At 47.4% G+C, this 27,665-nt stretch overlaps 13 protein-coding genes and 1 non-coding gene across 14 annotated transcripts; 9 read left to right on the top strand and 5 right to left on the bottom strand.

The window, feature by feature from the left end:
* Positions 1–84: 84 nt before the first annotated feature.
* B0J16DRAFT_395897 (uncharacterized protein) lies at positions 85–654 on the bottom strand (the record flags this gene model as incomplete). The annotated part of the gene is made up of 1 exon (XM_046132214.1): positions 85–654. The coding sequence occupies exon 1, from the start codon at positions 622–624 to the stop codon at positions 85–87; it is 540 nt and encodes a 179-aa protein (XP_045987797.1). The 5' UTR covers positions 625–654.
* Positions 655–2,622: 1,968 nt separating this feature from the next.
* Positions 2,623–3,866, top strand: B0J16DRAFT_369948 (copper fist DNA binding domain-containing protein). Its single transcript, XM_046130320.1, has 3 exons — positions 2,623–2,761; positions 2,814–2,960; positions 3,019–3,866. The coding sequence occupies exons 1-3, from the start codon at positions 2,686–2,688 to the stop codon at positions 3,585–3,587; spliced, it is 792 nt and encodes a 263-aa protein (XP_045987796.1). The 5' UTR covers positions 2,623–2,685; the 3' UTR covers positions 3,588–3,866.
* Positions 3,867–4,451: 585 nt separating this feature from the next.
* Positions 4,452–6,059, top strand: B0J16DRAFT_354442 (uncharacterized protein; the record flags this gene model as incomplete). Its single annotated transcript, XM_046129372.1, has 1 exon — positions 4,452–6,059. The coding sequence occupies one exon, from the start codon at positions 4,452–4,454 to the stop codon at positions 6,057–6,059; it is 1,608 nt and encodes a 535-aa protein (XP_045987795.1).
* A 521-nt stretch (positions 6,060–6,580) lies between these two features.
* On the top strand, positions 6,581–6,652 carry B0J16DRAFT_t75. Its single transcript has one exon. It is a non-coding gene; the product is annotated as a tRNA-Ala (tRNA).
* Positions 6,653–7,610: 958 nt separating this feature from the next.
* On the top strand, positions 7,611–9,376 carry B0J16DRAFT_369947 (uncharacterized protein; the record flags this gene model as incomplete). The annotated part of the gene is made up of 1 exon (XM_046130319.1): positions 7,611–9,376. One exon carries the CDS (start codon positions 7,611–7,613, stop codon positions 9,237–9,239), a length of 1,629 nt encoding a protein of 542 aa, XP_045987794.1. The 3' UTR covers positions 9,240–9,376.
* A 348-nt stretch (positions 9,377–9,724) lies between these two features.
* B0J16DRAFT_317541 (uncharacterized protein) lies at positions 9,725–10,790 on the top strand (the record flags this gene model as incomplete). The annotated part of the gene is made up of 4 exons (XM_046125374.1): positions 9,725–9,767; positions 9,818–10,034; positions 10,117–10,226; positions 10,276–10,790. 4 exons carry the CDS (start codon positions 9,725–9,727, stop codon positions 10,788–10,790), a joined length of 885 nt encoding a protein of 294 aa, XP_045987793.1.
* A 412-nt stretch (positions 10,791–11,202) lies between these two features.
* B0J16DRAFT_361605 (uncharacterized protein) lies at positions 11,203–12,964 on the top strand (the record flags this gene model as incomplete). The annotated part of the gene is made up of 6 exons (XM_046129757.1): positions 11,203–11,301; positions 11,352–11,616; positions 11,654–11,823; positions 11,871–12,042; positions 12,096–12,405; positions 12,454–12,964. Exons 1-6 carry the CDS (start codon positions 11,239–11,241, stop codon positions 12,962–12,964), a joined length of 1,491 nt encoding a protein of 496 aa, XP_045987792.1. The 5' UTR covers positions 11,203–11,238.
* A 406-nt stretch (positions 12,965–13,370) lies between these two features.
* B0J16DRAFT_369945 (Phophatidylserine decarboxylase-domain-containing protein) lies at positions 13,371–14,911 on the top strand. The gene has a single exon (XM_046130318.1). The coding sequence runs from the start codon at positions 13,421–13,423 to the stop codon at positions 14,783–14,785; it is 1,365 nt and encodes a 454-aa protein (XP_045987791.1). The 5' UTR covers positions 13,371–13,420; the 3' UTR covers positions 14,786–14,911.
* A 90-nt stretch (positions 14,912–15,001) lies between these two features.
* On the bottom strand, positions 15,002–16,325 carry B0J16DRAFT_412445 (uncharacterized protein; the record flags this gene model as incomplete). The annotated part of the gene is made up of 2 exons (XM_046133303.1): positions 15,781–16,325; positions 15,002–15,722 (listed from the first exon to the last, which is right to left on the bottom strand). Exons 1-2 carry the CDS (start codon positions 16,209–16,211, stop codon positions 15,002–15,004), a joined length of 1,152 nt encoding a protein of 383 aa, XP_045987790.1. The 5' UTR covers positions 16,212–16,325.
* Positions 16,326–17,893: 1,568 nt separating this feature from the next.
* Positions 17,894–19,312, top strand: B0J16DRAFT_381765 (uncharacterized protein; the record flags this gene model as incomplete). Its single annotated transcript, XM_046131186.1, has 1 exon — positions 17,894–19,312. The coding sequence occupies one exon, from the start codon at positions 17,894–17,896 to the stop codon at positions 19,310–19,312; it is 1,419 nt and encodes a 472-aa protein (XP_045987789.1).
* Positions 19,313–19,514: 202 nt separating this feature from the next.
* B0J16DRAFT_86867 (crystal protein ET79) lies at positions 19,515–20,199 on the bottom strand. Its single transcript, XM_046134604.1, has 2 exons — positions 19,701–20,199; positions 19,515–19,641 (listed from the first exon to the last, which is right to left on the bottom strand). Exons 1-2 carry the CDS (start codon positions 20,035–20,037, stop codon positions 19,628–19,630), a joined length of 351 nt encoding a protein of 116 aa, XP_045987788.1. The 5' UTR covers positions 20,038–20,199; the 3' UTR covers positions 19,515–19,627.
* An 82-nt stretch (positions 20,200–20,281) lies between these two features.
* Positions 20,282–20,952, bottom strand: B0J16DRAFT_412443 (uncharacterized protein; the record flags this gene model as incomplete). The annotated part of the gene is made up of 1 exon (XM_046133302.1): positions 20,282–20,952. One exon carries the CDS (start codon positions 20,950–20,952, stop codon positions 20,476–20,478), a length of 477 nt encoding a protein of 158 aa, XP_045987787.1. The 3' UTR covers positions 20,282–20,475.
* A 90-nt stretch (positions 20,953–21,042) lies between these two features.
* On the top strand, positions 21,043–21,791 carry B0J16DRAFT_86859 (uncharacterized protein). The gene is made up of 2 exons (XM_046134603.1): positions 21,043–21,227; positions 21,281–21,791. The coding sequence occupies exons 1-2, from the start codon at positions 21,225–21,227 to the stop codon at positions 21,644–21,646; spliced, it is 369 nt and encodes a 122-aa protein (XP_045987786.1). The 5' UTR covers positions 21,043–21,224; the 3' UTR covers positions 21,647–21,791.
* B0J16DRAFT_381762 (uncharacterized protein) lies at positions 21,685–27,522 on the bottom strand (the record flags this gene model as incomplete). Its single annotated transcript, XM_046131185.1, has 4 exons — positions 21,685–21,907; positions 22,325–23,253; positions 24,204–26,917; positions 26,967–27,522. 4 exons carry the CDS (start codon positions 27,520–27,522, stop codon positions 21,685–21,687), a joined length of 4,422 nt encoding a protein of 1,473 aa, XP_045987785.1.
* Positions 27,523–27,665: the final 143 nt, after the last annotated feature.

Below are 27,665 nucleotides of genomic sequence, written 5' to 3'. Positions count from 1 at the left end.
CTTGTAATAATATCTAATATGCTGAATACTGGTTTCCCTGCACATTTCGCTGTGACCATGCATCCAAACCCTCTTTCATGTACCTTAGCTCTGGTAGCGCCCAAGAAAATGGGTCAGATAGTCATCTTTGCCGAGCTCCAATCCAGATTTCCTCAGAATGCCGTAGGCAGTCACAATGTGGAAGTACATGTTGGGGATAGAGAACCCATTTACAAATTCATGAGCCTTCGCTGCACCCTCCTTGCCAGGGCCCATCGTAAACTTGACATCAGTTCCAGGGCTAATGGTGGCGGCGCTGTTCGCAGCTTGCACAAATTCTCGCGCGGCGCGAACATGGTTGCGGAGATCCTCCAGGGTTTTCAGATCTCCGGGGGCGATCTTCAGGGCTGCGGGTCGCTGAGTGCTGTTGAGGATGCTCACGACTTGGGTCGCGTTGTCGACTGCGATAAAGACTTGGACGGTGAAAGGAAGCATGTCTGGAGCGAGACTCTCGTGGATGAGGGCACCGGTAGAGGACTTCGACGTGATGGCATGAGCCTCGAGTTTGTCAACGAGATGAAGGAAAACGTCCAGCACGGCAGTGACGTGAGGCACTGCGCCATCGTACAAGGTAAAGGAGTCCATCTAGAAGGCTCAGCTTAATGCCGAAAGCAATAGATGCTGTTCTGATTTCGGTGCTAGTGGGTGTAGATTGCGAAAGATGTAGGCGAGGACCATAGAGAAAATTGAAAGTTCGCAACGATACTTATAACAAAACGAGACGTGGGCACCTCAGCCAAGGAGTGAAAGCCGGGATAAACTCGGAGACTGCGTCGATCACCCTTATCCCACTCTGGCAAAGGCAGAGTATGACAAAACGACCTCATGTTGGCGTCGAACAGGGTTACCTGATTTGTCCGCATGGTGTATCCCACTTCATCCCGTTTGACTGGAAATTTATTACCTAACTTGGTATGTTTTCTCTTCTTTCGAGCGGATCAATCCTTTTGTGGCATGTGAACGAGTAAAACTCTCCAGGCTTGCCGAGGGACATACAGCGTGCGGGAGACTATCTGCTGCGCTGACCGCCCTGCGTGTCAAGATTGGTGGCAGCTGCGGAAGGACATACCGTACCTGTTGACTCCGCCAACTGATCTCATGTTCGACTTTTCGATCTATAACCACGACTTTTCCCTTTTTTTGCGGTAAGTCTGCATGTGTCTCTTGAGCGTATTCCATGTGATGGGGGAGTTTGGGATTCGAGCAGTTCCTAGGCCATGTTCGTCCGAATTTCATGGGGCTACAATTGGTACTCGACCTTGCGATCTTGGGCTTGTCTATCGCGACTTATCTTGAGATTCGCTCCAACACGACACCACCGCCGATAGATGATATGATGTATGCGACGAGCGGCCAAAGTGTATATTTTATTGTAAAATAACGCCTAGCTTCCGACCGATTTTCCCCCTTCCAACGCCAGCGACAAAGCAATAACATAACTTCCTCCTCCTTAGCTTCTAAGACCAGCAGTCCCTTATAACTATTTAAGTTCCTCCCATAAGTTTAATACAGCCCATAGCTAGTTAAGGTCCCTCTAGCTATAGGGCTTATTAAAGCTAAAGTCTTCTTTCTTAGTAGCTACATTAATAGTAGCTTTAAGCTAAGTAGCTTTCTTTAGGGTAAGCCTTTACTTACTGCTATAGTAGGTAATTATTATTAATAAAAAGGCTATATAGCTAAAATAGCTAATCTTAGTAAGTAAGTTATTAGGTAAATTATTAAGGGCTTCTTTAATATTATTAAAGGTATAGCTATATTCTAGCTTTTAATAATTTCTATAATTAATATCCTTAAGGGATATCCTTATTTCTTTAAAGAAGACTAGTATAGCCCTTTTATAATTAAGGTAATTATAACTAATAGTATCTTTAATGTTATCTATAAGATATATTTTATAGCTATTATACTGGCTATTGTAATAACTTAAGTGGTTTTGTAATGTATTAGTATAGATAGAAGGAAGAGGAAAAAATCAGATAGAAGCAAGTAAGATAGCGCATTTTATGCACAGCTGAAACCTAATATTAGGGCAATTAGCAAAGCAAAAAAAGGTCCTGTGTAAGCATCGGAGTCATGGTGCTTGAAAAGTGTAATTCAAGATGGAAACCTTATTATCAGGCGACGAGCGGCTTACTGGGGTTGACGATTGCAATTGCCATGGTGACCTTGATTGTCTGCCTGAGCAGTATCTTCCAGCTATGTGCATGGGCGCAGGATGCCTTACCTGGACCATATCCACCACTTGGTTTATGGTTCTGGAGTAGGAGTATTTAAAACAAGCTGTTTAATAGATCACGTAAGGATGTAGGCTGCAGTATTCCAGGTAGACGGCAAGCTTGCTTTTCTGTTTATCAGTCGTGGAAACAAAGTTGGGACTTTTATAGCATGGAACCTCTGTATATTTGTTATACTAAATAACATAATGTTAAAGCTGACTTTTTAATGCATAAATCTTTATTGTTGCAGTTCGCAAGCTTCATTAACTACATATCCCCGGTATCGGATGTCTACTGGCTACCCACTTTCCCTCTCTGGGTGTAGTTTATAGATTCCATCTCTCTTTTATTCTTTTCCCAAAACAGTGTTATAACTGACTCCTATCTTTCCCTCATTTTCTGCACCATCTCATACTAGGTCTCTATTGGGATGGCTTCAAACACCGAAAAGCTGGCCTGCGAAAGTTGTATTCGCGGCCATCGCGTTGCTAAATGTCAGCATACTGGTGAGTACCGATCAGCCTCCATGACACAAACATACGATAACACGATGGAAAGACCGCCCGCTTCTCAGAGTAAGCAGAAAAGGACGCCCGGTCTCTCAGTGCGATCACTGTAGGACCCTGCGCAACTCCCGATCCGTTCACACGAAATGCAAATGCGCGTCGGCCTCACATCAGGCCATGCTGAAGGCGTTTGGGCAAGGTTTGCTACCTTCTGGGCTAGCTCATCAGAATTCATACTGACTGTATCATGTACTCAGAGCGATGCCTTTGTGATGAGGGCGAGACTTGCAAATGTGCACACAAAACAGACCGCAAAAATGGGAAGGGCATTCGGTCGCCACTTTCAACAGATAAAAGCTCAACACCGCCAACTGCCTTGTCGCTTTCCGAATCTAAGGACAGGATTATAGAAACCTCACAGACACCAGCTCGTTCATGCTGTGCCCCGAGCTCAACACCCCCTCATGATACAACCGAAACCATCGACCCAATTTCTATTTCAAATCTTGGGATGCCGAATGTCTGGAACTCCAGCGATGTGGTTGATACGTTGGGACCTTCAATGCTGGAGCCATTGCCAGAAAGTCGCTTACAAGGTCAACAAAATTTAATGACATTCTGGGATCAGGCCCCAGACCTTGGACAAGGCCAGGCTCCTATGCCGATACCGACTTTTGACGATCCATTATCAACAATGGGGCCATTTGAGATGGGCAGTCTTTTCAATGATATCGACATCAGCCAAATAAATATCCCGGATGAATGGGTCATTAGAAATTTGACAAGCGAACCTCGCGATCCAGAAATACAGCACAACCAACTTTAACCCTGTAGACTTCCAATGATCTCCCTGGCTGGACCAGTGGCGGACAAGGTATTGAGGGTACCTTACATAAGTAGAAAGTAGTGCAACTGATGGCGATCGAAGGCTGAGAGATGTTATTGCGTGCGACGACGAGATGGGCCCATTGCACCGGGTCCCTTATATCTATTTTGGTGTGTAATTTACTTCTTATGAGGATTGTGGCGTTCCTTTGAAATAGCTCTTATTTGTTCTTGATGCAAATCCAGTATTGACTATGTAATATTCAGCACTGAAGTCATGATCCTCAAAGCGAATCTTTATCTCAAGCACCAAACATTACCCTCATACTATTGGTGTTGGTCACACGTAGCCAGATTCGAAAACCCCGATTGCTCTCTTGGGGACTATAGGGCCTGAAGCTATTGATTTTTTCAACCAATCATAGGTCATGGGCGAATGGTTCCGATTTTGGGATGACACGCTATGTGACTGTTCGAACAAACGTTGACAACATCCAGATCGGGCGGCCCTAAGTGGGCGAGTCAGTGGTTATTTTATTCTGATCTCTGTGATGATCAGTCCAGAATTGTCCATATTGACATACCAACAGAACAACATCTTATTGCCAGATTTCTGTTCCGCGGCAAAAATACTTACAAGATTTCGGGAAATGACATTTATTATCCCTGCGACCTGTGCATACACGAGTCAGCGTTGTGGTTCTCATCTCGCACAGACTAAATCTACTACAGTGTATAGAGCACATATAAAACCTATGACTAATCTTGACTCGTTAATTTTGCTCCACCTGTAACAATTATCATAGACACCGGATCCCCATCTTATTTTTCAAGTGCTATTCTCAAAATATTGAACAAACCAAAAATGGCTTCTTCAGTAGTATCAAATCTGCCACAGCTACCAGGCGAACTTCAAAATGCTATCTTCGCTCTTCTGAAGCCTAATGATATCAAGAATGTCCGTGCTACATGCTCTTCATTAGCCAAGGCCCTTCCTCTGCATTTCGACCGTGTCTTTATCTCGGCAAATTCTCTCAACATTCAAGTTTTCAACGCAATCGCCAACCACGAAACCTTTCGCCATCAAGTGTCTGAAATCATTTGGGATGATGCGCGCCTGCCCAATGGCTTCGAGCTACTAGACCAACAGACCGTGAAAGAGTGGGAAGTCAACAGGAAGACGCCGAATGGAGTTCCGCTCTGGTTCACAGAGGGTCGATCAGATTATGGCGACAGTGGCCATTATGTCTATCCCGAAAGCCATCTTGGTATCAAGGAGTCATGGGCATATTATAAGCCACTACTGGACGACCAACAACGGGTTCTCTCTTCAAACCTGGATCTCGAAGCTTTTAAGTTTGGGCTCAGGCAGTTTACTTCCTTGAAACGAGTGACCATCACGCCTGCAACGCATGGGACGCATTGGAGGACGCTATACAGAACACCTATGATCCGTGCATTCCCCCCCGGACTCGACTACCCCTTGCCGAAAGCATGGCCTTACTTCGATGATGAGATGAAAATCGACGTGCTGCCATGGGTCTCTGATGGCGATGATTATCCTTACCAGATCATATACGGTAAAGAATGCACGGCTGAGGAATATCGAGCCAAATGGCGGGGCTTTCAGCTGGTTACCCGAGCCCTAGCCGAGCATGAGGATCATGGCATTACAGAGCTTGTTATTGGCGGACACGAGATCCAGTCTGGGTTGAATGCTCGACTTTTTGATCAGTGGTCCCCCGAGTATGGCGATCTCGTCACGTTGCTGAAACGCCCTGGTTTTCGACACCTTGAGCTTCACTTGTTTACAGGCTTCGTCCTTGAGGACCACGACTGCTATTCTTACAGGTCGGGACTTTTGCATGATGCTTTGGCGCAGGCAAAAGATCTCGAGTATCTCTGCTTGCGCGCGAGTACATATATCGAAAATGGGGTTCCTGAGTTGCTTACCTCTGAAGACGAAGAGGACTGGTATATGTGTCCATTGCGAACGATCTTCCCTATACACCACTGGCCACGACTTCAACACTTCGGCATCTCCAACATGCTGGTTGATCCAGATGATTTGATCGGCCTTTTGGCTAGTCTGCCACCATCTTTGAGATCTCTTGAGCTTAGCCACCTGGGGTTTAAACCTCCTCATGAATACAGCGATTTAGTCCGGGCTATGCGTGACGCGCTCGACTGGCAGACACGGTCTCCAGCAGAGAGGCCCCAGGTACGGATGGCGATCACGCCTGATGACAGTTGTTCAATTGGGTATGGAATGTATGTTGAGGTGAAGGACACTATAAATTCATATCTATATGGGAACGGAGAAACCCCGTTTCAGGATGGATCTTACTTCCATCGCGACGAAGGTGGAGTTCAGCGGGATTTGTTTAACCCACAGTTCAGGCTCCCCTACACAGATCTTTATTCACCGTGGAAACTTGAACAGATGGGTATCAATCCAAACATTATAGTTTAGTTGCAATCTGGAACAGTCGTCTTTAACAGTCTGGTTTCACTCATACCAATCATCCAAAGCAATATAGCAGTATTCAACCAACCGTACCCTTGTTGCACTTGATAGTTCTTCGTACAGTCGTTGGCGATAGCCCAACAACTATCACCGTGTTGCACCTTGTAAAGCCTAGTGCATTTCAATGACAAGCCAGTCTGTGTAGGCGATGTTTTGGAGACCATAGTATCCGCAGCACTCTGCGCCTCAAAAGTAGTCGCGGTAGGGATGTCGGAACCTTCATCATCTACTTCTGCAGGATCCGCTGGGTACTCTCCATCTGGCCAGACTTACATGCATTTTTCAAGTAGAATTGATGCCCGATCTTGTGGCTATTAACGCTCCTGGTGTCGCTACAATCTCACCAGTGATAAGATCCTCCTCAAAATACTGCTGGGGCAAGTAATGGCCCAAGTCAGCGTAGGAGCTGGACAGGATCAGATCATAGAACATTATTGTTGAAGCTTTTTCAACCTATCATAAGTCACGGGCGAATGGTTTAGTGGTATAATACTCCCTTAGCATGGGAGTGGTCCAGGGTTCGATTCCCTGTTCGTCCATCTTAGGCAGTTTAATCCTGCCATTATATCCTCTCTTTTTGCTTTATGTGCATCATTCTAACTAGAAGATTCCATATCATAGGTGGTAAGTACATTTTATAAATCGTCGAAGAAGGATATTGTAAGACCGCAGGAACACCTCCATTGATCGGCCTTACTTCGATCTTCTAGTCTTCCAAAACGGCAACCTCGATTTAATTCCCACACGCTTCAACCGTTATTAAACTATTACTATGTTACTAGATCTGATCAAAGAAGATAAAGGCGCGTCCTGCCCACAAACAAGACGACGGCCCTGAGGCTGAGGTAGCCGGCCCTCAAGGGTAAGCGAGTGCAGTACTGCTAAGAGACTCAGGAAAGGGTCAAGATATGTGATATTTCTCGCGGCAACTCTTGGATCAATGTTGGAAATTTGACAGCCTGTAGTTGCAATGGCGCTTACTGGCCAGGCGTACTCCGTCGGTCTTGTTGCATACATAAACCTCCGTCTATTCATGGAGAGGCGTTCCATGTCGCAACGACCATTAACCACAGGTTCTAAAGGCCAAATAAGCTCATGCCTGTTGTGGCATTCAATTATGTCATGTTTCAATCCCTTGCTTCTCAGCTTGATACCTTGAGCAAACTGGAATTAAGTCCTTGGGAAAACGTGAGACATTTCTCATGGTGGTTGTTCAGCTCTACAGTCTCGACTGTTTAGAACCAGCTGACACCAAGCCGAGCTGAACCTCATTGAAACAGTGGCTGGTAAGGCTTTTTGCCTGTCAGCAAACCACACGGATAGTGCTTCTGGAGGAATAAGAAATTATGTTGCTTGCTGTTTGCTATTTGCCCTGGAGAACTTGGACTATATATAACACATCAAGCTTCGGCTCATCGTAACTCCTCCATCACTACAACCTTCTCTACTGTCCCTTTCACTGTCAAATCTACTCTAATTCATTCACTGCCAGCCATCATGTGTCCTACCAATGGATCTATCAATGGCTCCAGCAATGGTACCTCCGAGAACTTTATCGGCTGCACTATCAAGACCCTTCCCGAAGAAGAATGGCAATCTGCGGCTGCGACGGCTGTCGCGCAAAACCCGGCAAACGCACCCATGGTGCAGATGCTGCGCCAAAAGGCTACTGGCGGCGCTGTCCCCGATCCTAGCCAATTGGCTGTCTTGACTTCCAAGTACTGGGGCACTGCTGGCGTTCGACTTACCGTCAGTTTCATGGATGGACCCGACTCAGCTCTTCGCGCTCGTATTCTGAGCCACATGAATGCCTGGGGCATCTATGCCAATGTTGAGTTTGTCCAGGTCTCTTCTGGTGGTCAGGTCCGTATTGCACGGAAGAGGAATGACGGACATTGGTCCTTTCTTGGAACAGACGTCCTACTCATCCCTAAGAATGAGCCTACCATGAATCTTGACTCTTTCACCATGGAAACGCGAGACTCCGAGTTCTATCGTGTTATTCGTCATGAGACAGGCCATACCTTGGGATTCCCTCACGAACACATGACCAGTGGCATCGTCAGCCGCATCGATCGTGAAAAGGCCTTTGAGTATTTTTGGAGAACTCAGCGTTGGAATAAGCAGGAGACAATCGACCAAGTGCTAACTCCACTGGACAACTCAGCCCTGATCGCTACGGCCGTACCTGACCCAACCTCCATCATGTGCTACGACCTCCCAGCCTCCATCATGAAAGACAACATCGCTGTGCCAGGCGGCAACGACATTAACGAGACCGATGGAACTTTTGCTGCGTCACTCTACCCAAAGTTTGCCAGTTGGCAGCTTATCGACAACAATGTCCAAACTGCTTCCATCGTTGTCGATGACGCTGATCTTTACCAGCTTCACAAGTCTGGTTGGATCTGGAAATACACCGGTACTCCATTGACGGGCTGGCAGACTTTGGATAACAACGCAGCTACAAAGAAGATTGTCGCTGCGAATGGAAAGCTTTACCAACTCCACAAGGGTGGCAAGATTTGGAAGTACACTGGCACTCCGATGACCGGTTGGCAAATGATTGATGACAATACTGCCACAGTCGAGATTATTGCGGGCGGTCGTGACCTCTACCAGCTGCATAGCAATGGTCGTATCTGGAAGTATACTGGGACTCCCCTCTCTGGTTGGCAAGAGCTTGATAACAATCCTGCGACAAAGAAAGTCGTAGCTGCGGGAGGAAATCTCTACCAACTCCACAAGACCGGCTCGATCTGGAAGTATACCGGTGTGCCACTCACAGGATGGCAGAAGGTGGATGAGAACGCTGCCACCGTGAGCATCGTCGCTCGAGGCAACGATCTGTATCAGCTTCATGATTCTGGAAAGGTCTGGAAGTACACGGGTACTCCTATCTCGGGATGGCAGCTGCTGGATGATAACTCTGCCACCAAGGAAATTGTAGTTGGGGCAGGTGGGCTTTATCAGATTCACAAGTCGGGGTCGATTTGGCGTTATACCGGTCCTGCGATGACGGGCTGGAAGCAACTTGATGGCAACGCGGCTTCGGTCTCCATTGCGGCTGGTACCGTGCTTTATCAGCTTCATAGCTCTGGTCTCATTTGGCGTTACATGGGATAAGGGTAGGAAGGGTCGAGCCATCGGAGCTGTGCATTAGTTCACCAAACTTCCAATCCCAGCTGCCTGATGCTCTGGTTGGAAAGAGGGTATCCGATGAAAGCTGCAACCCACCTCGTAGCCAGTATTGTAATACTCAGGCCGGAATCCTCGGAGACAGAGGGAGGGCCATAGCTCAGTTTGGCCTTATGTGTCTACATATCAAGTAATTGTCATTCTTATCACCAATCAGAACGTTTTCAGATAAAGCGATGGCGCTATTAGAGATATTCAAATGATGTTCACGGCCAATGGGCGGTGCAAATGCCTATTGCCAAGAAACGCCTCGCTGCTTGTCATTAGTTGTTCTCACACAGCTGAACTGACACGGCATCTTGGCATTGGACCAGTGAACGCCCCGAAATACTCCCTTAACATGGATAAAACGGACGCCAGTGCTCTCCTTTCGTTTCTGCAAACTTTCTGCGAGTTGCTCCAAGGTCCAAATGATGGATCGGGATCTGATAGGCTATACCACTGCAAATGGAACAAGTATGGCCCTCTATTGTTATCAGATAGCTCACACTGACTTTATATCTCAGCCACCTCCTTTACATGCCCCGATGGGTTCCCATTTCGCACCGGCTATACCTTTCCCGGTGATCTAAAGGAATATGCCCATTGTGATGGATTCACATCTTCCACTTTCAGATATAGGGGATACCGTGTCGCTACAGAATGTGTTGGAAGTTCGTTTCTATTTACGCACTGGATTGTCCAAGGTTCCAGTTCAATGGGATACTCCGGTGCCTGGGGCTGGTAGGTAAGATTTCACCTGATATGAAGACTGCTAAGATTTTGAATACAGCGATGGCCCATGTACCTCAATTGAAGTCTACAGGTTTTACAACAGTGGATCCGGGGCTGGTCGCCAATGGCTGATCAGCTGTCACGAGTTAATGGAGTTTCCGAAGGGATTTAGTACTGTCTTCTTGGAATCACCCAGAACCTGTGAGTCGGGGTTTTCCAGTATCTCAATCCTTGCAACTAATGTTATTAGGGGAACCTACGAGCGTTGAGTCTACCACACAAAGCGAGACATCGGCTACAGAAACGGAAGATAATTTAACCACCGAGTCTGAGGCCAGTAGTACCAGTACTCCGAAAACTGCCTCTCGTCCTTCCAAAGCCGCTGAAACAGAAAGCCCAACCCCCACCGAAGTCGGATCAACAAATAATAAGCCCAGTGCGGGTGTCATCGCCGGTGCTGTTGTTGGCTCACTTGTTGGCCTGGCCATTATCATCGGTTGTCTTATCCTGGCCTTTCGCATGGGAAAGAAAGGTCGAAAAGGGAAATGGCTTCCTCGTTTGACCATCGCCTGGCCGCCGCGCGAAACCAAGGAACCTGTTTCAACAATCTATCCTATCGTTACAAGTATCGATCAACCGGGGCTTATACCTACAATGGAAGATAGGGACCCTAATCTTCCGCCGACCTATATCTATGGATCAAATAGAACAGAGTTAGCGACGCAGAGTGACGTAGCCGAGCTCCCCTCTACACAATCACGATAGCTATTGTATTAGAGCAAACCTGTTAGCGTCTCGAAATACTTCTGTACCTTTGTTCGCCGAAGGCCGCTGACAATGCAGCGTCTAGTCTATGGATCCCTGGGAGGCTTTTTATTGGGCTTGGGAGAGAACCCCGCGTCTTATGAGGTGATCAACCAACAGTACAGAATGTTAATACTGTGTTAGGTGGTGAAGGTCGAGGGCCGTGCTTTGATCTTTGATGATCTGATAACTACTTCTTACAACGTTGGCCATTAAGACTTTTCGACGTGGCTGGCTACCCCACTCTTTTTTCTTTCCAACATAACTCGGCAGTTGTAGTGTAGGGAGTCGGAGAAGCAGCGATATCCATATATGTATATATTACGCACCGTCCTTTTCGTTTCATTCAAACAAATTAGACAACTAAATCTTACTCGCAACTAGCTACCTCTTTGCAAACTCTCGTGTCATGCATCTACTTCGTGTTTGGCTATTAGCGCCAGGCGTATGGACCCTGCAACCATCAACCTGTGTACGTCGTTCTATCTTTGGCAGAAGACGCTTGCTGAATAGCTCGCACAGTGCACCAAACTCGACGAAGTTGCACAGCTGAAAGGAAAAGTGTACATGTCCAACACAGCAGCCTACGAACAGCGATTGAACACTTACTATTCTGCCAATGCTGCCCTCTCGCCATGGTGCATGGTGATGCCCAACAGCACTGAAGATGTCTTCAAGACCATCAGGATAATGGCAGATAACAAATGTCTATTCGGTATTCGTAGTGGTGCTCATTCAGCATACCGAGGAGCGAACAGCGTTGAGGAAGGTGTCACTATCGATTTCGGTACGTATGACTGAAGCCATCTGCTCGTCTAACTGAGGTATACGTTACATGAACCGTACTGTTTACGATCCCAAGAACAAGATTGCCAGAATTGAACCTGGCTCCAACTGGGGCCTTGTGTATAGATCTCTTGATTCGCACGGAGTTTCGGCTGTCGGGGCTCGCGCTTCCCCCGTGGGTGTCGGTGGTTTTGTCACTGGCGGAGGGGTCAGTGTTACCCTGCTCTGAAGTGATATACATACTGACTCTTCCAGTACTCTTTCCACTCAAACACCAAGGGCTTTGCTTGCGACCAAGTTGTCAATTTCGAGGTTGTCTTAGCTGACGGTCGAATCATAAACGCCAACAAGGACGAGCACCCTGACCTATGGAAGAGTCTCAAAGGTGGTTCCGGAAATTTAGGGTTGATTACTCGTGTAGACCAACGTAAGAGGCCGACCAAACCTCCAAGCCAGGGTTCTAACGCAGTCATTATTCAGGTGTTGTGGACTCGACCGAAATCTGGGCAGGTTTTGTCGAATTTAACCTGTCTCAACGCGACGCCGTCTTTAAAGAATACATCAACTTTGTGGAAGCCGATGACAACGACCCTGCCTCCCAGCTCATCGTTACTATGCAGTGGGATGGAGAGAGGAAGCATCTGCTGTCGGTCGTTTCGAATTCTGACGCTGTAGAAACCCCTGATTCCTTCTCAGGACTCTTCAATATTTCAAGCTCCAACACAACGGCGAAAGGAAGGATTGCCGACGTTGTGCCTCAGTTTACTGGGCCTACGCCATTGGGACTTTAGTAGGTGGACTCACCATATTCTCCCTGTTCGTAACTGACCGACTATAGCGCCAATTGGATGACCGGAACGACCACGAATGATATACGTATTATGACATTCATGCACGACAAGTTCGACGAGTACGTCGGTAAGATGAGAACCGCTGCTCCAAGCTCCAAGTTCAGCGTACTCGTACAATTCCAACCGGTTACTACATCTATGGTGAAGCACAGCCAGGATAATGGGGGTAACGTGCTTGGTTTGGAAAGTGTCGTTGCGAAAGGCCCTGCTCTCATGTGGCTAATAGCTGTTACTGTTGATACTGAACAGAACCAGGCGAAAATCGATCCACTTACCCGGGAGTTCAAGGCTGATGTCAAGGCATATGCTGGCGAGATGGGGATTGGGTATCCGTGGGTATATCTCAACTATGCGAGGGCAGGTCAAGATCCATTGGCATATTATGGCTCTGAGAATATGGATGTGATCAGAAAGGTATCCATGGAGTATGATCCCGATGGCGTTTTCCAGCATCTTCGACGATCTGGGTTTAAGATCCCTGTACGAAGAACGTACTAGTTTGCCGCTATGACAAAGGCGAGAAGTATCATGAATTGACACGATTCAAAGCTCGGCTGTGGGGTGCACAGGGGATGATAGGTTGTTTGTCAAAAGCCTCTTACTATCTCATGATATTGTCTTACAGCTTTGCGAGCTCGTTACTTGCAACCCTATCTCGAGATGCTTCAATCTGCTTCCCAGCGATGGAGGGACGGGAGATACACAGTCGGGATCTACGAAATGTCTCACCTTTCCGTGTCACTAACCAATGATTCTCACCTCCCTTGCAGCCACCACCGTCATACTGTTGTAAACTTATCCCTTACTTGTGTCTGGAAGCCGAAGCATTTACCGCCTTATAATATGAGCGGTGAGTTTCCACAGTACATTAATTACGACCATACCTTACACTCCACTGGTCCTCCCTTGGTATCCAACAACCTCAACTTGTCACCCAAATAATTAGTTCTCGTCATGTCCTGTATCAGCTTCACTGAAACGCAGACTCCGGGACTATGGCTTCCTCGAAGCATCAACACCATCTTCAAATGGATTAGTCAAAAGGTCCAGCAAACTGCCGCCCAAGACCTACCGATGAACCCAAACGTCCAAGCCTTCTCCGACTTTGTCAACGCCGATGAGAAGTTAAGCAACCTGGCAGAACAGATGTTCACCGAAGTTCCTGTCGGTTACCATGATGGCACAGATCCAATTGGGAATCCTCAGATTCGCGACTTTGCAACCTTTATTACAGTCTTGAATCGCATCATCGTTACGGGCCCCGAGTTCTTCGACGTTAACGACTCGGACGCTATGGGAATGATTGGCTTTCCTATCAATGCGGTCCTTAATTGGCCGATGGGCACTAAGTCTGGACTGACCTTTTGGTACCTCCCCGAGGTCAACCGCAAATTCCAACCCATTCTTCAGGATTATGAGAGTTTTCTTGCTTCACCTGCCTCGAAAGCAGTCCTCAAAGCACCGAACGGCTGGTTAGGCCGCCGAGCTCAAGCTCTGCTCGCCAACAGCGCTATCGTCGACGGACCGGAGCGTGGCTTCACAGATATCTACGACTGTCCGAATCCGAACGATCCCCTCTACCTTGGGTTCCAGTCTTGGGACCAGTTCTTCACTCGAAAATTCAAGCCAGACATACGTCCTGTGGTAGAGCCAACCAATACATCCATACTGAACAACTCCTGCGAGTCAGCTCCGTTACAGTACAAACAGGATATCAAGGCTAGTGATGTCTTCATGCTCAAAGATCAGCCATATTCCCTTGAGAATATGTTCAACTTCGATCAATTCTACGTGGAGAAGTTCACGGGCGGATCTATCTACCAAGCCTTCCTCAGCGCTCTCAGCTACCATCGATGGAGCTCACCGGTAAATGGCAAAGTGGTAGATATCGTAAATGTTCCTGGAACATATTACAGCCAAAGTCCATCACAGGGGTTCCCAAACCCCGACCCCTGCGCAACACTAGACTCACAGCCGTATCTATCGTCTGTGGCTACACGCGGCATCATGTACATCCAGGCTGAAGGTCCTATTGGTCTTATGGCCATAGTGTATATTGGTATGGCTGAGGTTTCGAGTTGTGAATTCACGGTTGCGAAGGGTCAAACAATTTCGAAGGGAGATGAACTTGGCATGTTCCACTTTGGGGGTAGTAGTTACTGTATGGTATTCCGACCTGGCGTCAGGCTACTTTTCAATGAGCCTCCGGGTACGCCACAGGAGGACGGCACATGGAATTGGAGTACGAAGGATAATCTTGCTCTCAACAGCGCATTGGCCTCTGTGGAAAGTCCAGTTGTTGATACCAAGCAAATTTGAACATCTACTCTGGCGAGAATTACGTCAGTTGGACTCTCATCCGGGAAGAAAGTTAACTATCATGTAATAAAAGCTCCTCAAGTAATGAATAGACATCGGTTATATAGCTTCCAATTTGTAATTCCGTTATGTTATATATCCCAATTAAACGTAGCATTCATATACCACACCTCACAATGAATATAGAATGAATTCTTAAACTAGTCCAACGTCTTACTACTTTCTCGTGGATGTGTCACCGCCTAGTTCATGAATCGAAGGAGCCTCTCGTGCCTCAGGCCCTGCGACTTCGTATGCTGGAGCCGGAGAACCAACGGGCGCAGGCGATGGATATTGATTCCAGCCCGTCGGCGAAGCTGGTCCGGTCGGAGACACTGATCCGCTAGCCATTGACATATGGTGGTTTGTCTGGACAGGAGATGATGCCATGCTAGGGTCGTAAACTGGCGCTTGAAACACTTGTTGATGAGGCGGACCTGGTTGTGGCTTTTGAACCATCGGAGCAGGTTCATGGATCGCGTTTGGCTGGTAGGATATTGTCGCGTCGACAGTGGGCTTGGCCTTGCGACGCCGCAATGCGATGATGGTCCCGATGGCAATGAGACCTAGAACAGCTACACCTCCAACGACACCCCCAACAATGGCCCCCACAGGAACTGGCTTAGGCGGAGAATCAGGAACTTCAGTTGAGCTTGTTGTATCAGGATAATCAGTCGTCGTCGTCGGGTCATTATTGAACGATGATCTAGTCACCGCTGAAGGTACCGTCATCGTAGGAACATCACTGATGGTCGTAGTGGTGAAGCCTGGACTGTCGTCTCCCTTGAAGGTATGTTCAACTCTCTGAAATGCACTAACTGACGTGGAAGCACAACGATAGTCGACAACACCGTTTGGATAAAGGTAGGTACGGCAGTACGGTGCATCAGAGTCGGTACTGTGAGAAGAAGACGGATTAGCTACGAAAGAAACACTACTTGAGGTAACAAGCATACCATCGTAGATTCCAAGTGTCACTCTGACAAACATCATTGCACAGATTTGGGTCGACAGCCGTCTTGGACTCGATGCACTGTAAGTAGTGATCGGTGCTACAAGCGATGACGTTGAGACTGTCTTGTTCCCATGTGCATAGAGCTTTGTTCTCGCAAGTGATTGGAACACCAACACTTCCCGAGAGGTAGCCGCAGGTCTCATCGGGGGCGATGGTCAAGGTCAGCGTTACGGCCGAAGTTGCTGCGGCTCGGCGTGCCTTCACTCCGTGACCCTCAAGGAGCTTCACGTCTTCAAGAAGTCCATGAGGATCTGCTGTGGCCCTTGGGAAAATGTATTCATGATTTCTTCTGGCTACTTGTTGTGGTTTAGCAGCGACGTGAACAGCCAGTCCAACGAGCCCAACGGGTTTTAAAATGTTTCTGCAGTGCATGGCTGAAGCTCAATTTGTGAATCTGGACACAATGAGATGAGTTGCGGGGGGATCAGAGAATTAAGTAGAAAACTTTATAGGGCCCTGAAATGATGGTGGCAGCCTTGTTGAAAAGCTGTGCATCCGCCAAGGCCGTTTTGCAAAGGAGAGAAACAAGGTTATATAATGTGGCTTGCATGAGCTGAAATTCCCACCAAAGGGGTCAGCTCACCTTTAGCTGTTCTGTACGATATTTGGGTCCAGACTCAAGCCAGCTCCGTTGAATTACGGACGAGATCACAATAACCACCTGATGATATCTCCGCTTATGGATGGGGTAGTCAATCCTCCCTTGCATATCCCCACTCTATGATCTTAGCATCTCATAATCTTCCGCTAAGTGGCGTATTGGTCTCAGTAAAAAATCAAGTCGTTAATATTGGGTAATAGTATACATTTGAATGGCCAGATTCAAGGTAGATTCCACCTCTTCCCCAAAGGAGCTTCACCACCCCTCAGTGACTACCCTCCTAGGCACTGTCCCAAATTCTTCTCTAAACATTTGACTTGTCCATATTGCTGCATACATTTGGGAACCTAGTATAGTAACAGTTGCTCCAATATTTAATTGCCCAGAATTTAGCGAATCTTAGACGTAAGAAACAGCCAAAAGCCACATTTAGTTGACAAATAATAGCCTGCTGTCTTCCTTTGGCCAGGTGATTCATAAGTCTTACTCCTCCCTGTTCTCATACCTGGTCTTTAAAGTTACTCTTGATCTTACAAACATCGAGTTAAACATCACACAGTCATGATCCTTCCAATCTTTCTGAAGAGTGTGAATTACGGGTCGTTGCCATCTTTCTTGTACTACTTATTAAACTCAACCATATGATCTTAGATCGCCTCGTAGGTAGTGCAGTGCTGTTCCAGATGTCTTTGTCTATTTTCCTTTTTTCTTTTTTAAAGGTCAGTTTTCAAGTAATACGGTTCAAATCAACACAATGGATGTCTTTATCATTGAGGCAGTTGAAGATGATCTCTACGACTGGCATTGGAGCACGGTAGGATATGGAAACTATCGAGCGGGGACGTGATCAGGCTGCAAAAGGTCCTACAATATCAAGAATGGCGAAGGCTGCTGGGCCGTTACTCACGACAATAGCATCAATATGGATAGCTTCTAAAGTGGAATCCTGCCGTAAAGCCGGATTGTACAGGCCTGCTGCCAGATCAGAATCTCTTTATTGGCGTCGGCGCTCAAGTAAGTCTATCAACATCTAAGGCGACAAAGACGACGAGTGAAGGCATCATAACGCCGCGCATGACGATATTATACGCAGCTGCAAGAAGTTCTATATGTTGAAAGGTGGCGATGGCTGTTGGACCATCGCTCACGATGATAGCATTGGCCTAACCGATCCCAACTAGTGCAATCCTGCTGTCAAGATAGACAGACAGCGCAGGTCTGCAGCCGGAGTACAAGATCTGTATTGGTATACAGAGTGTACTTTGAAGTTCATTTTCTTGCTTAGCCTTGGCAGCGATAATGACGCGTCAGATTATTAGGTTTCAGCATAGCGACGTTTACTGCTGCCTGTGTTCCCTGTTGCCTACAGTACGTGGTAGAATACATAAATCGGGGTTTTGACACCTAAATTAACATTAGAATAAACCAGAATAGAATCCACGCTTACCAAAAAATGAAATTCTGTACCTCAAAGGCCCCTCCCAAGCTTCTCCAACTGCCCAAGGAACTTCGCGACTCTATATACTTTCATCTCGACAATGGCGATATTAAGAATCTACGCGCAACATGCTCAGCCATGAACCGAGATGTACCTCTTCGCCCGACTCGCGTCTTCCTGTCTGCCAATTCTCTAAACATCAAAGTCTTTCGAGCAGTTGCGGATCACGAAAGGCTTCGGCACAGCGTCACTGAAATCGTTTGGGATGATGCTCGCCTTAAAACCAAGCCTGACTTTGATAATTATGGACTCCCTATGCAGCAGCCTGGATGCACATCATGGTTTTGCTCCTCGCGGTTTCGCCCTTGGTGGTTCAAACGACGCTCCGTGAATATTTGGTACAGCAAGCACTATTTGAAACCTCCATTCGGAGTTGTGAGCTGGCATAGCCCGTGCATTTGCTACAAGGCCCTTATTAAAGATCAGGACGATATCACTGCGTCTGACTTCGATATACAAACCTTCAAATATGGACTGCGGCGCTTTCCCGCGTTGAATCGCGTAACAATTACTCCCTCAACTCACGGAACGAAGCTCAACCCACTGTATAAAACACCAATGATAAAGGCATTTCATCCTGGCTTCTACTGCCCAACACCAAGAGCTTGGCCTGGTCGAGCGTTCGCTTTTTATAGAGAAGCTCTTGCATGGACTGACTATAGAGAAGCTCTTGCATGGACTGACCAAGATGGACCCTTGGATCCGTATCAGATGATGTACGGTTTTTACTGTACTGCCGAGTCATACAGAAGTAAATGGCGTGGATATCGGGCAGCTACTCGCGCCTTGGCTGAGGACTACCAGCATCATGTCACAGAACTGGTTGTCGGTGGTAACGAGGTTGGATCTGGTATCAATTGCCACATATTCGATCAGCCCTGTGTCGAATACAATGACCTTGTCAACTTGCTTCAGCGACCTGGCTTCAGTCATCTAAGCTTGGATCTTTTTACTGGCTGTCTCGAGCATGAGGACTGGGTTTCATACAGATCGGGGCTGCTTCGTGCTGCCCTCAGGAAAGCAAAAGATCTCAGATATATATGCATTCGTACTACTACTGACATGAGACATCTGGAATGTCTTGACTTTGAAGACCGGGAAGAGATGGGCATCTCCTTATCGACCATGTTTCCGATGGATCACTGGCCACAACTCGAACACTTTGGACTTTCTGGGTTTATGCTCGACATGAACGATCTAGTTGAGGTTTTAGCTGCATTGCCAGCTTCACTGCGCTCCGTTGAGCTTAGCCACCTAGCTTTCACAAGAGAGGGGGACAACTACGAGAGCTTCTTAGTTAGAATGCGGGACACTCTGGATTGGAGTTCCAGACCGGAACGGCCAAAAGTACGTATCATCGCTATTGGAAACTAATTCGTTCCGAAATATCAGTTTATTGAGGTCGATAAGGTTACATATTCATTTTTGTACGAGCATGGAGAAAATCCATTTCAGGGAAACTGAACCACAATTCGCCAAGGCCGCGGTGACGGGACATGTTTAACTCTCAGTTTATTACACCATTCTAGTGAACAGATTGTTTGGCAGACGATATCGGGTCACGCTCTAATATCCTAATCAAACTTGAGTTCCTCATTCCATAAGCCCCGGGGTCTCTTTTCCTAGCTAAACCACCCAACAACTAGAAACTTCTTTCAGCTACACACAAAAAGTTGCAAATGGCATATCCTAATTAGATGATTCTGTAAGTTTCGTTAGCTTCCATGCCACAAAGAGAAATCCTCGAGATAATATCACGTACCGATAGTCCAGGTGACTGAAGCATTATCACCGCCACCTCCAGATCGGTTGACAGTGTATCCGTCGGGAGAAGTCTCATCATAGCTATTGGAGCCATTCCAGGGGTTGTCGAACTGGAAGGTAAAGATACCAGCATCGCTGCTGTAGATCAAAGAACCTTCGTCGCCGGTCATGAATCCGGCCGACTCAGCCTGAAGCGTTCCCTGGTTGTTGGGGGCGATGCTTGAAGGGGGGTCTTGACCGTCAGACCATTCTCCATGAGAAAGACTGTCCTTCTCGAGCTCGAGCTCCAGAGAGGTGTTGTTGATGATGGTGGCGAAGGTTGATCGAGCCGGCATGATGAAGAAGAAGGACCTTTCAAAAGTAGATGATTGTGTTGTAATGAGAATGTTGGATGATGAGCAAACGACAAGAGCGATTATTGGCCTCTTTATAGATATATATTTTCTCGATACCTATCGTATCAAACAAAGAACGGCAACATGCTCACAGCTGAGAATGACCGAGTCTCGACAGAAAGCAGTTGACTCGACGTTATGGTCGAGACTCATCTCGCACATCCTCGTGACCACAAGTTCGGTGATTGATTCGTAGTCTGTCAATGTACTACTTACCTCTCAGCCAGCCACAGAGTCGCGCTAAAATAAGGAAAGTGATAGTCTGACATTTGTTATACGCGTTGGTCCTTCAGCACATGGTGTTCAGGCGAGTCTCGGGCGCATGGCGTTTATTCCATGCCGCTGGCGTCAATTTCAGCGTTGTCGATTGGGAGACTACTATGAGACAAATACTTTCCATTCTGAGACAGCCAAGGCCTGGAACCTTCTCTCTCGATAGTTCCATTCCCTACAATATGGCGTGAGAAGGCTTGTTTTCATAAGCGAATAGTCCTTGGATCCGGCAAAGATACCACGGACAATGCACAGGTGGTTGAGGGCTTCCATCAACGCTGTTTGCTTGTTCGATGATGTGAGAAAGCCGATAATAGTGATGACACCACCAAGCTTGACACTCTTGAGTGACTGCGCAATACTGGCTGCCCCGTCAATCTCCAGAGTATGGTCAAAGCCCAGACCCGATATCTGGATTGTTCCACCAACACCTACTACATCGTTCCGAGCAGAACTGCTCACCGCGATGCGTATGGCCCAACCTGCGTCGGCCTCTCGCGTTGCTGCCTCATCAGCTATAGCTTCTATTCGTTCTTCACATGGCGCTAGAGTGAGTGGTTGAGTGGTTTCCAGCTGCTCCATTGGTACATCCCTAAACGTTGTGACCAATTTGGCGTTCTGCATTAGCATGTGACGTAGAAAGAGGGGAAATTCGGATAACACGTATGAGGGGAACTCAACACAATCATCATCAAGAGCAGCAGTTTCAACAAGGTCACCAAGACGAACTTTTGATCAATTCAATAGCCTGATTCAAGACCATAATAGCATAAATTCTAACTCTATTGAACTATCTGTGCCGGACCACACATAAATCCCTTGTCCGCCCAGCACCTTCAAACCCCACCAACACTATGGTTGCTCTATCTGCCACATGCTGTTTCAATTCAATAGGCTAAAAATTCCGCAGGACCATATCTCTGATGACGCCGGACCCTGTCACGTCCACAATAGAATGCGATTGAGAAAGCCGCATCTTAAAGACAATCTCCCAAATCAGTTATGTCTTCTATGCAATCGGGCTTTCTGCGTCGACCACAAGGGGAAGCAGGAGCGCGTCTGTGAGATTAACCATGAGAGCTACTACCTCAACCATCCGGGGGATCAGAAGTACTTATATCGAAGGTACGAGGATTGGAAGAAGGATAATGATCAAAAAATGGTTGATGAGACGTCAATGGGGAGATGGTGGTTGGGAGAAAAGAAAACAGTTAGGAAGGTGGAGGTGGGGGCGGGGAAGGACGAAGGCAGCAGGTTGGATAAGGGGCAGGATTGACTGATACTGAAGATGCCTTTCTTCAACGGCCAGCCCAATTAGGTGAGAAGCGAGATCGGTCTCTTGGGAGTCAACGCTCGTGCGGCTTCGCCCCAGTTGGGTGTCTCGCGATAGTTGATGACGTGAAAAGCTTCCGACTTGAGAGCATCGACTTCGTCGTTTGAAGTCGTAGTGACGACAACGGTAGCTCCGGCAGCGACTGCAAATTGAATAGATATAAAGCGTTCCAAGCTGCCAGAGGGGCACAGGTCAAGGTGCTGGCTTCAACAGCAGTTAGGGACTTCGGTGCATGAACAAGGTCATGTTCATGGAAGACGCCGTAATTGCGCAGTGTTTCGTCAAGGCTAATTCGTACTCCTTCGGGAGTGATCTCCCCCTTTTGGTGAAGTTCGTCGAAGAGTGTGCATACTCTGTCGCACGCATCGCTCTGCCATCATCGGAGCAAGAACCCAACCAGGTGTTGAATATTGGGAGGGATAAGGTTCCATATTAGAAAATAGGAATTCATTTAGAGCTTTAGGGGGTTAATATTCTCATCCCTCCCATTTGCCATTCTATTTAGATACAACTATCTTAACATGCCCCTCTATGTACTCCGGCAACACGAGACAATACTCCCTAGCGTAGCCATAACAGAATTGAACAAGGCCGGGACAGGCGTGTTGACAACCAACATACGACCTGCCCTTGTACTCTAGAGTTTCTAGCTCATAGAAGTAGGCCTCGTTGATTTCAAAGAATTGGTGCACTACGGCTTCGGTAGGTTTCTGGTTGTTTTTAAAGAATACCGCAGCAACGCATATCTTGAGGACTGCTGCGCCACCTTTTGTCTGTACAACCTTGCTCACTGGAAGGTCCGAATTTTTATCTGACGTGACAGCAGTAGACTCGTGAGTCACACTCTTCACTGGCTCAGACGCAGGTGCCCCATTGCCTTTGGCTGAAGCTCCGATGAGTTGAAGGTCGTACAGCTCCAATAGCTCAGCAAAACGTTCCATGATAATAATGACAGGTAGGCGCTGATTTCGTATCGCTTCAGTCACATCTTCCCGGTGCACCCTCATCTCTTCCAAGGCCTCCTCTCTCTCCAAAGAGCCAATAGCTTTCTCCGAGTAGAACTTTTGTTGTAGATAGGCGATGAGCGCAGCGACTGAGCGTGAGCGACCCGATTTACAGTGAATCAGGATATTCCTTCCCTCGATAGTATGCTTCTTGATGAAAGCATTAGTCTCATCGAAGCAACTGATCAGATCTGAGTTGGCATTATCCTCAAGCGGGATGATCAGTGGGTACTTGACGACGCTGCTGCTTGTGAAGAACCTTTGCAGCCCAGACGTCGTGTCGTTCTGGTCCCATGCTAGTGAGTCCTTGGGATGGATTGAAATGACCGCCTGGATATTATTCTCTTCGAGGATCGTCTCGTTGAGTGCATGGTTCATGCCGCCGATGAAGATGCCCCCAGGTCCCGTTAAATCCGGGTGAACGATACGAGTCATATCTGTTATATCGTTCCGGGTCCATTCTCGAATCTCGTGCCAAAATTCATGGTGTAGAAAGGCTAGCTTGTCGTTTGACGTAAGGTTGTCGAGCGCTTTATACGATGTCGGCTCGTAAGAGGGGTTATTAGTAAATAACTCGCTCCACTCCGTTGATGGGGCGCTACTGTGCATTGTAGTTGGCAACGAATACCAGAAGGAAAACAAGACTGAAATAGGGTATGAGATAGGGTATGCACAAAGACAATGAAGTGCGCCAAGAGTTTTGAAACTTGGTTGCAAGGGTTGCATTCTGGGTAAATCTGACTGTGACTCAGAGAACTATAATAAACAAGAGCGGGTTAACATGCTACATGCTGATTGGTTTACAAACTACATAGCCACGTGGAGTCTTCCTGGCACTTAGAGGAGGCGTTTAATGTTTCCTTCTACCCTCTGGCCTGTATATAACAGTTGTTAGACCTTAAAGACTTTTATATCAATGGTAATAACAGAATATATTCAGGAAAAAATCATTTTGACCTATACTTACTTAATGTCAGTCTATGCATTCCATCTAAACATCGACCCCCTCGTCCAAAACACTCAACACAAATATCAAAATCCCCAGCATTACAAATTCCACAATGATAATAGGTCTCATCAAATACAGTCAAACAACATATATCGCAGGACAATCTTCCATATCCCTCGTCTTTTCTTTTTTCGTGAGCCTGCTTATCTTCTGATCCCGTTATTAAAGTCAAGATCTCAGAGTGCCCTTGCTGCGTCGCCCACCACTCGACTGTCCGTCTCAGATCATCCCGAGAATTCGTGTCGACGAGTTTTGTAGCAAGTAATATTTCGACGATATCGGTATGGCCTTGTCTCGCAGCTAGAGATAAAGGTGTCGAGCCCCAGTAGTCTCGAGCGTCTATTATCGACTTGCTCTTTGGAAGTCGGGATAGTATCAAGCTGACTACATCGAGATATCCCGCTATGCACGCGTAATGCATCGGGATACGATAACAATTATCAAAACATGTCAAATAAGAATAATTCTTCCCGGAAAGAAGATCAACTGCAGAAGTGCGTCCATATTCTGCAGCGTAAGAAAGTGCAATTCGGCCCGTTGAGTCCTTGGCCATCGCATCTGCACCAGCGTTGAGGAGTAACTCGATTACTTTCCATCTCCCTTTCGCAGCTGCAATATGGAGAGGTGTGTATGGGTTTTCGATAATAGATCGAGTTACATGGAAGAGTGTTTCGACGGCTTCGAGATGATTGACTTGAATGGCGAATTTGAGTGCTGCATAGCCGTCTTCCCCTCCATCAGCATTATCTCGTAGCAAAAGCTCGACTACATCGCGCCGGCCATTGGCCGCAGCTTCGTAAAGCGGGTTTTCGAGGGCTTTTGAAACCGCAGTGATATCAGCGCCTCTACTCAGGAGGACTTTGGCAACGGCGTGGTTTCCTCGAGAGATCGCCAGGCGCAGCGGTGTATGTCCACTTCGCCCATAGCACAACCTATCAATAGCAGCTCCTCTGTCAAGAATCAACTCCGCCAACTCAATATGTCCTCTGAAAGCAGCAATACCGAGTAATGACATGCCGTTGCCTGTGGCTTCCATATCCGGTCCTTGGTCGAGAAGCACTCGAACGACGCTGATGTTGTTGTACCATGCAGCTAAGCCAACTGCTGTGTGACCTTTTACTGAATCGAGATGGCTAGCGCCTCTTTCTAAGAGGAGCTTCAACACCTCGCAGTGGCCATCCCTCGCCGCGTACAAGAGTGGCGTATATCCGTCCCTTGCCTTGGCAGAGAGATCACACCCTCTATCAAGGATCTGACGGGCTAAATTGACGTTCCCTTGCTCGACGACAATGTGAAGAGGTGTCTTGCCGGATTTATCAGCCAAAGTGACACTCGCACCTCGAGCAAGAAGAACTTCAGCAATCTCGATATTCCCCCATGCCAAAGCCAGAGAAAGAGGCGTTACCCCATCGCCTACCACAGGATTAAGTTCAGCGCCGTTATCTATTAGCAGTTCAGCCAGCGATTTGCTTTGGGAGAAGCAAAGAAAATGCAACGCTGCTGCATTCCCGTCCGAGCGTATATTGAGAACCTGCTTGCTCTTACGTATCTGATCTGCTACGACGTCTTCCAGTCCAAGACTTATTGCAATGTGAAACGGATTCACTTTCCTAGTCCCTCTGCTGGGGAGGTCGAAAAGCTTGAAGTCATGCCAGTCCCTCCACGCTTCGAAGTTCTTCGATCGACCCTCGAAGAGGTCATTTATAGCACCTCGTAGTTCTACATCGGGTGCTTGGACGCGTTTGTAGTGTATTGGCCATGACTCAGCGGCGTATGAGAGTAACCCTGTTGCTGGTCTTTCCGCTTGCCAGTTCTCCCAAGCACCTTTGAAGTTAATGTAGCGTAAACAAGCCTTTGCAAGAGCCGTGTTGCCCAGTTGTTCGTTCGAGACGCGGAGGGTTTCGTTGGATATAGGAGAGGGGATGGGGAAGAGGTTGATTGAAAGAAGATACTCTTTGACGGAAAAGTGAGTCAGATGAACTTCCTGCCATCCCACAGAGCCTTGGTCGACACCAAACTGGCTCTCATCTCCCGTATAATCATCGTGAGTTGCTCCAAACGTCTGAACCTCTTTCTTGGAAGGATGCCGCGTCTCGAGTAACGAGCCACAAAGGTTCAAAATCATGCTCTCGACATAGTCGTCATCAAACTCGTCTGGCATCTCGTCAACGAGTAACTCCTCGCAATCGTCCATAACAAGCACCGCCTCGCTAATCTCAAACACGTTCAAGGGCCTCGTGGCAAAGACAATCCACCGCAACAAACACAGAGCCCGCTCCCTGTCTGTGACTCCCATCGAATTAATTCTTTTCCACTCGCGATCATACAGACTGTCAAGTCCAGAAGGGGTGTTGTCAATTTCTCTTTCGAGTTGTTTCCTGTTTCGTCCCTTTCGCAATGATCTTTCTTGAAGCTTGATCCATTGAAACTGGCCCTCACAGCGATCTTTCATCTTGTTCGCTATCAAGAGTCTTGTCGATTTGTCTTTGTTTGATAGTCTCGTGCCGACAACTTGGGAGGAGTAGGCCATCAGGTCTGTCGCTACGTCTTCTGTTGTGATATCGTACTCGCTATAACCAGGGAAGAGGCAAAGGCCCTGCTTAATGACACGGTTTCCGCGACTTGTGATGAGAAGCCTTGTGTTTGTTTGAGAAACAACCTCCCTCAGCACATCCAGAAAACGCGGGATAGATTCCACGTCAGTATCTGTCGCACTTACGCATTCATCCAGACCATCAAGAATAAGGGTACAATCTGAAATCTCCGTCAACAGGGTCCCAAATAATGCAAGGGTTTGTGCTTGCGTGGCTTTCTGCTCATGCTGCGAGACGCGACTCGTCCTCACAATATCAAAAGCAGCTTTGCTTCGCATCATCAGTGTCATCAACCACGATCGTATAACCGAAAAGGGATTATCGCGGCCCTCAAATTTCGAGGATAGGAAGAATGACGCCACAGGACCTATAGATGTGGTTTCGACTTCTTCAACTATCCTGCCGCAGAGGATAGTTTTTCCGAACCCTGCTGGGCCTCTAATCCAGAGGACCTTGCTCGAACTCGACGGTGCCTGCCATTCTAGAAACTTTTCACGTTGCATGATCCATTCGCAGGTTCCGTCGAGGCGTTTATCCCGGGAATCATCGTAAATGTCGTTTGGTAAGGGGCTGCCGAGCCACGACCGTAAGTCACTTATCTCCTGAGCTATGGATTGTTTTAGTACGGCAACGGAACGAAGTGACGGGTGATTTACCTTTCAACTGTTCCTCAATCTTGTTCAGTAGCTCGCGCATCTCATTGGTGTAAGACTCATCGACAGGTAGCTGGTTCTTTTCATCGGATGAAACATTTGTCGGAGGAATGACACTATAGAGGTCTGCAACGAGACTTGCCAACGTTTGTACTTGATTGGTCTGCTTCAACTTTCCACGCAACGCCCAAGCAGTCTTTTCCCATCTTGAAATCTTGTCCGAGCCTTGATTGCGTATTGTAAAGTCGAGAGTCCTGTTGGTAACATTGTCAGATGTTTGCAGGAACTCGTCAATACTGCCAAGGAGACGCTGAACCACCACAAAGGTGTGCGGGTCGTCAAGGTCTGGATGATGGGCCTTGGACAGCTTCCCCTGGTTGATACCAACTCCTTCGCCCCAGCGCTCGAATAAATGAATCGTAGCACTTAGTTGGGCGTCGAGTTGCCGTGAATCACGGCTGGCTGTCTTGTATGAGTCAAGTTTTTGGAGGGCATCCAGACATGTGCTGAAGAGGCCTGCAAGGCCGACAATGCCTACAGCCAATCCTACTGGTTCCATGGCAGAAGAAAATTAAGTATGGTGTTACTAGTTCATCCTGTATAATGCCAGACCCAATAACGAGCTGCGTTGTTTGTGTTCTGTGAGCAATGAGGGTGAAGAGCTGGCAGGCGGGGTTAATGTTGATAAGACGTCGGCCCACT

This window comes from Fusarium flagelliforme, assembly GCF_020744385.1.
Source record: "Fusarium flagelliforme strain FIESC 12 MPI-CAGE-AA-0113 chromosome Unknown B0J16scaffold_2, whole genome shotgun sequence".
In the NCBI taxonomy this organism is placed as follows: Eukaryota; Fungi; Ascomycota; class Sordariomycetes; order Hypocreales; family Nectriaceae; genus Fusarium; species Fusarium flagelliforme.
The sequence above is the reverse complement of the archived record's forward strand: the minus strand, read 5'-3'. Positions and strand labels throughout refer to the sequence as shown.

Excerpts from the sequence above, each read along its gene's own strand:
- B0J16DRAFT_369948 (XM_046130320.1), top strand. The coding sequence starts at position 2,686 with ATGGCTTCAAACACCGAAAAGCTGGCCTGCGAAAGTTGTATTCGCGGC. Across the intron at positions 2,762-2,813 it reads TGCTAAATGTCAGCATACTG|ACCGCCCGCTTCTCAGAGTA; the intron begins GTGAGTACCGAT and ends CACGATGGAAAG. Across the intron at positions 2,961-3,018 it reads GCTGAAGGCGTTTGGGCAAG|AGCGATGCCTTTGTGATGAG; the intron begins GTTTGCTACCTT and ends TCATGTACTCAG.
- B0J16DRAFT_369945 (XM_046130318.1), top strand. The coding sequence starts at position 13,421 with ATGTCCTGTATCAGCTTCACTGAAACGCAGACTCCGGGACTATGGCTT.
- B0J16DRAFT_86867 (XM_046134604.1), bottom strand. The coding sequence starts at position 20,037 with ATGCCGGCTCGATCAACCTTCGCCACCATCATCAACAACACCTCTCTG.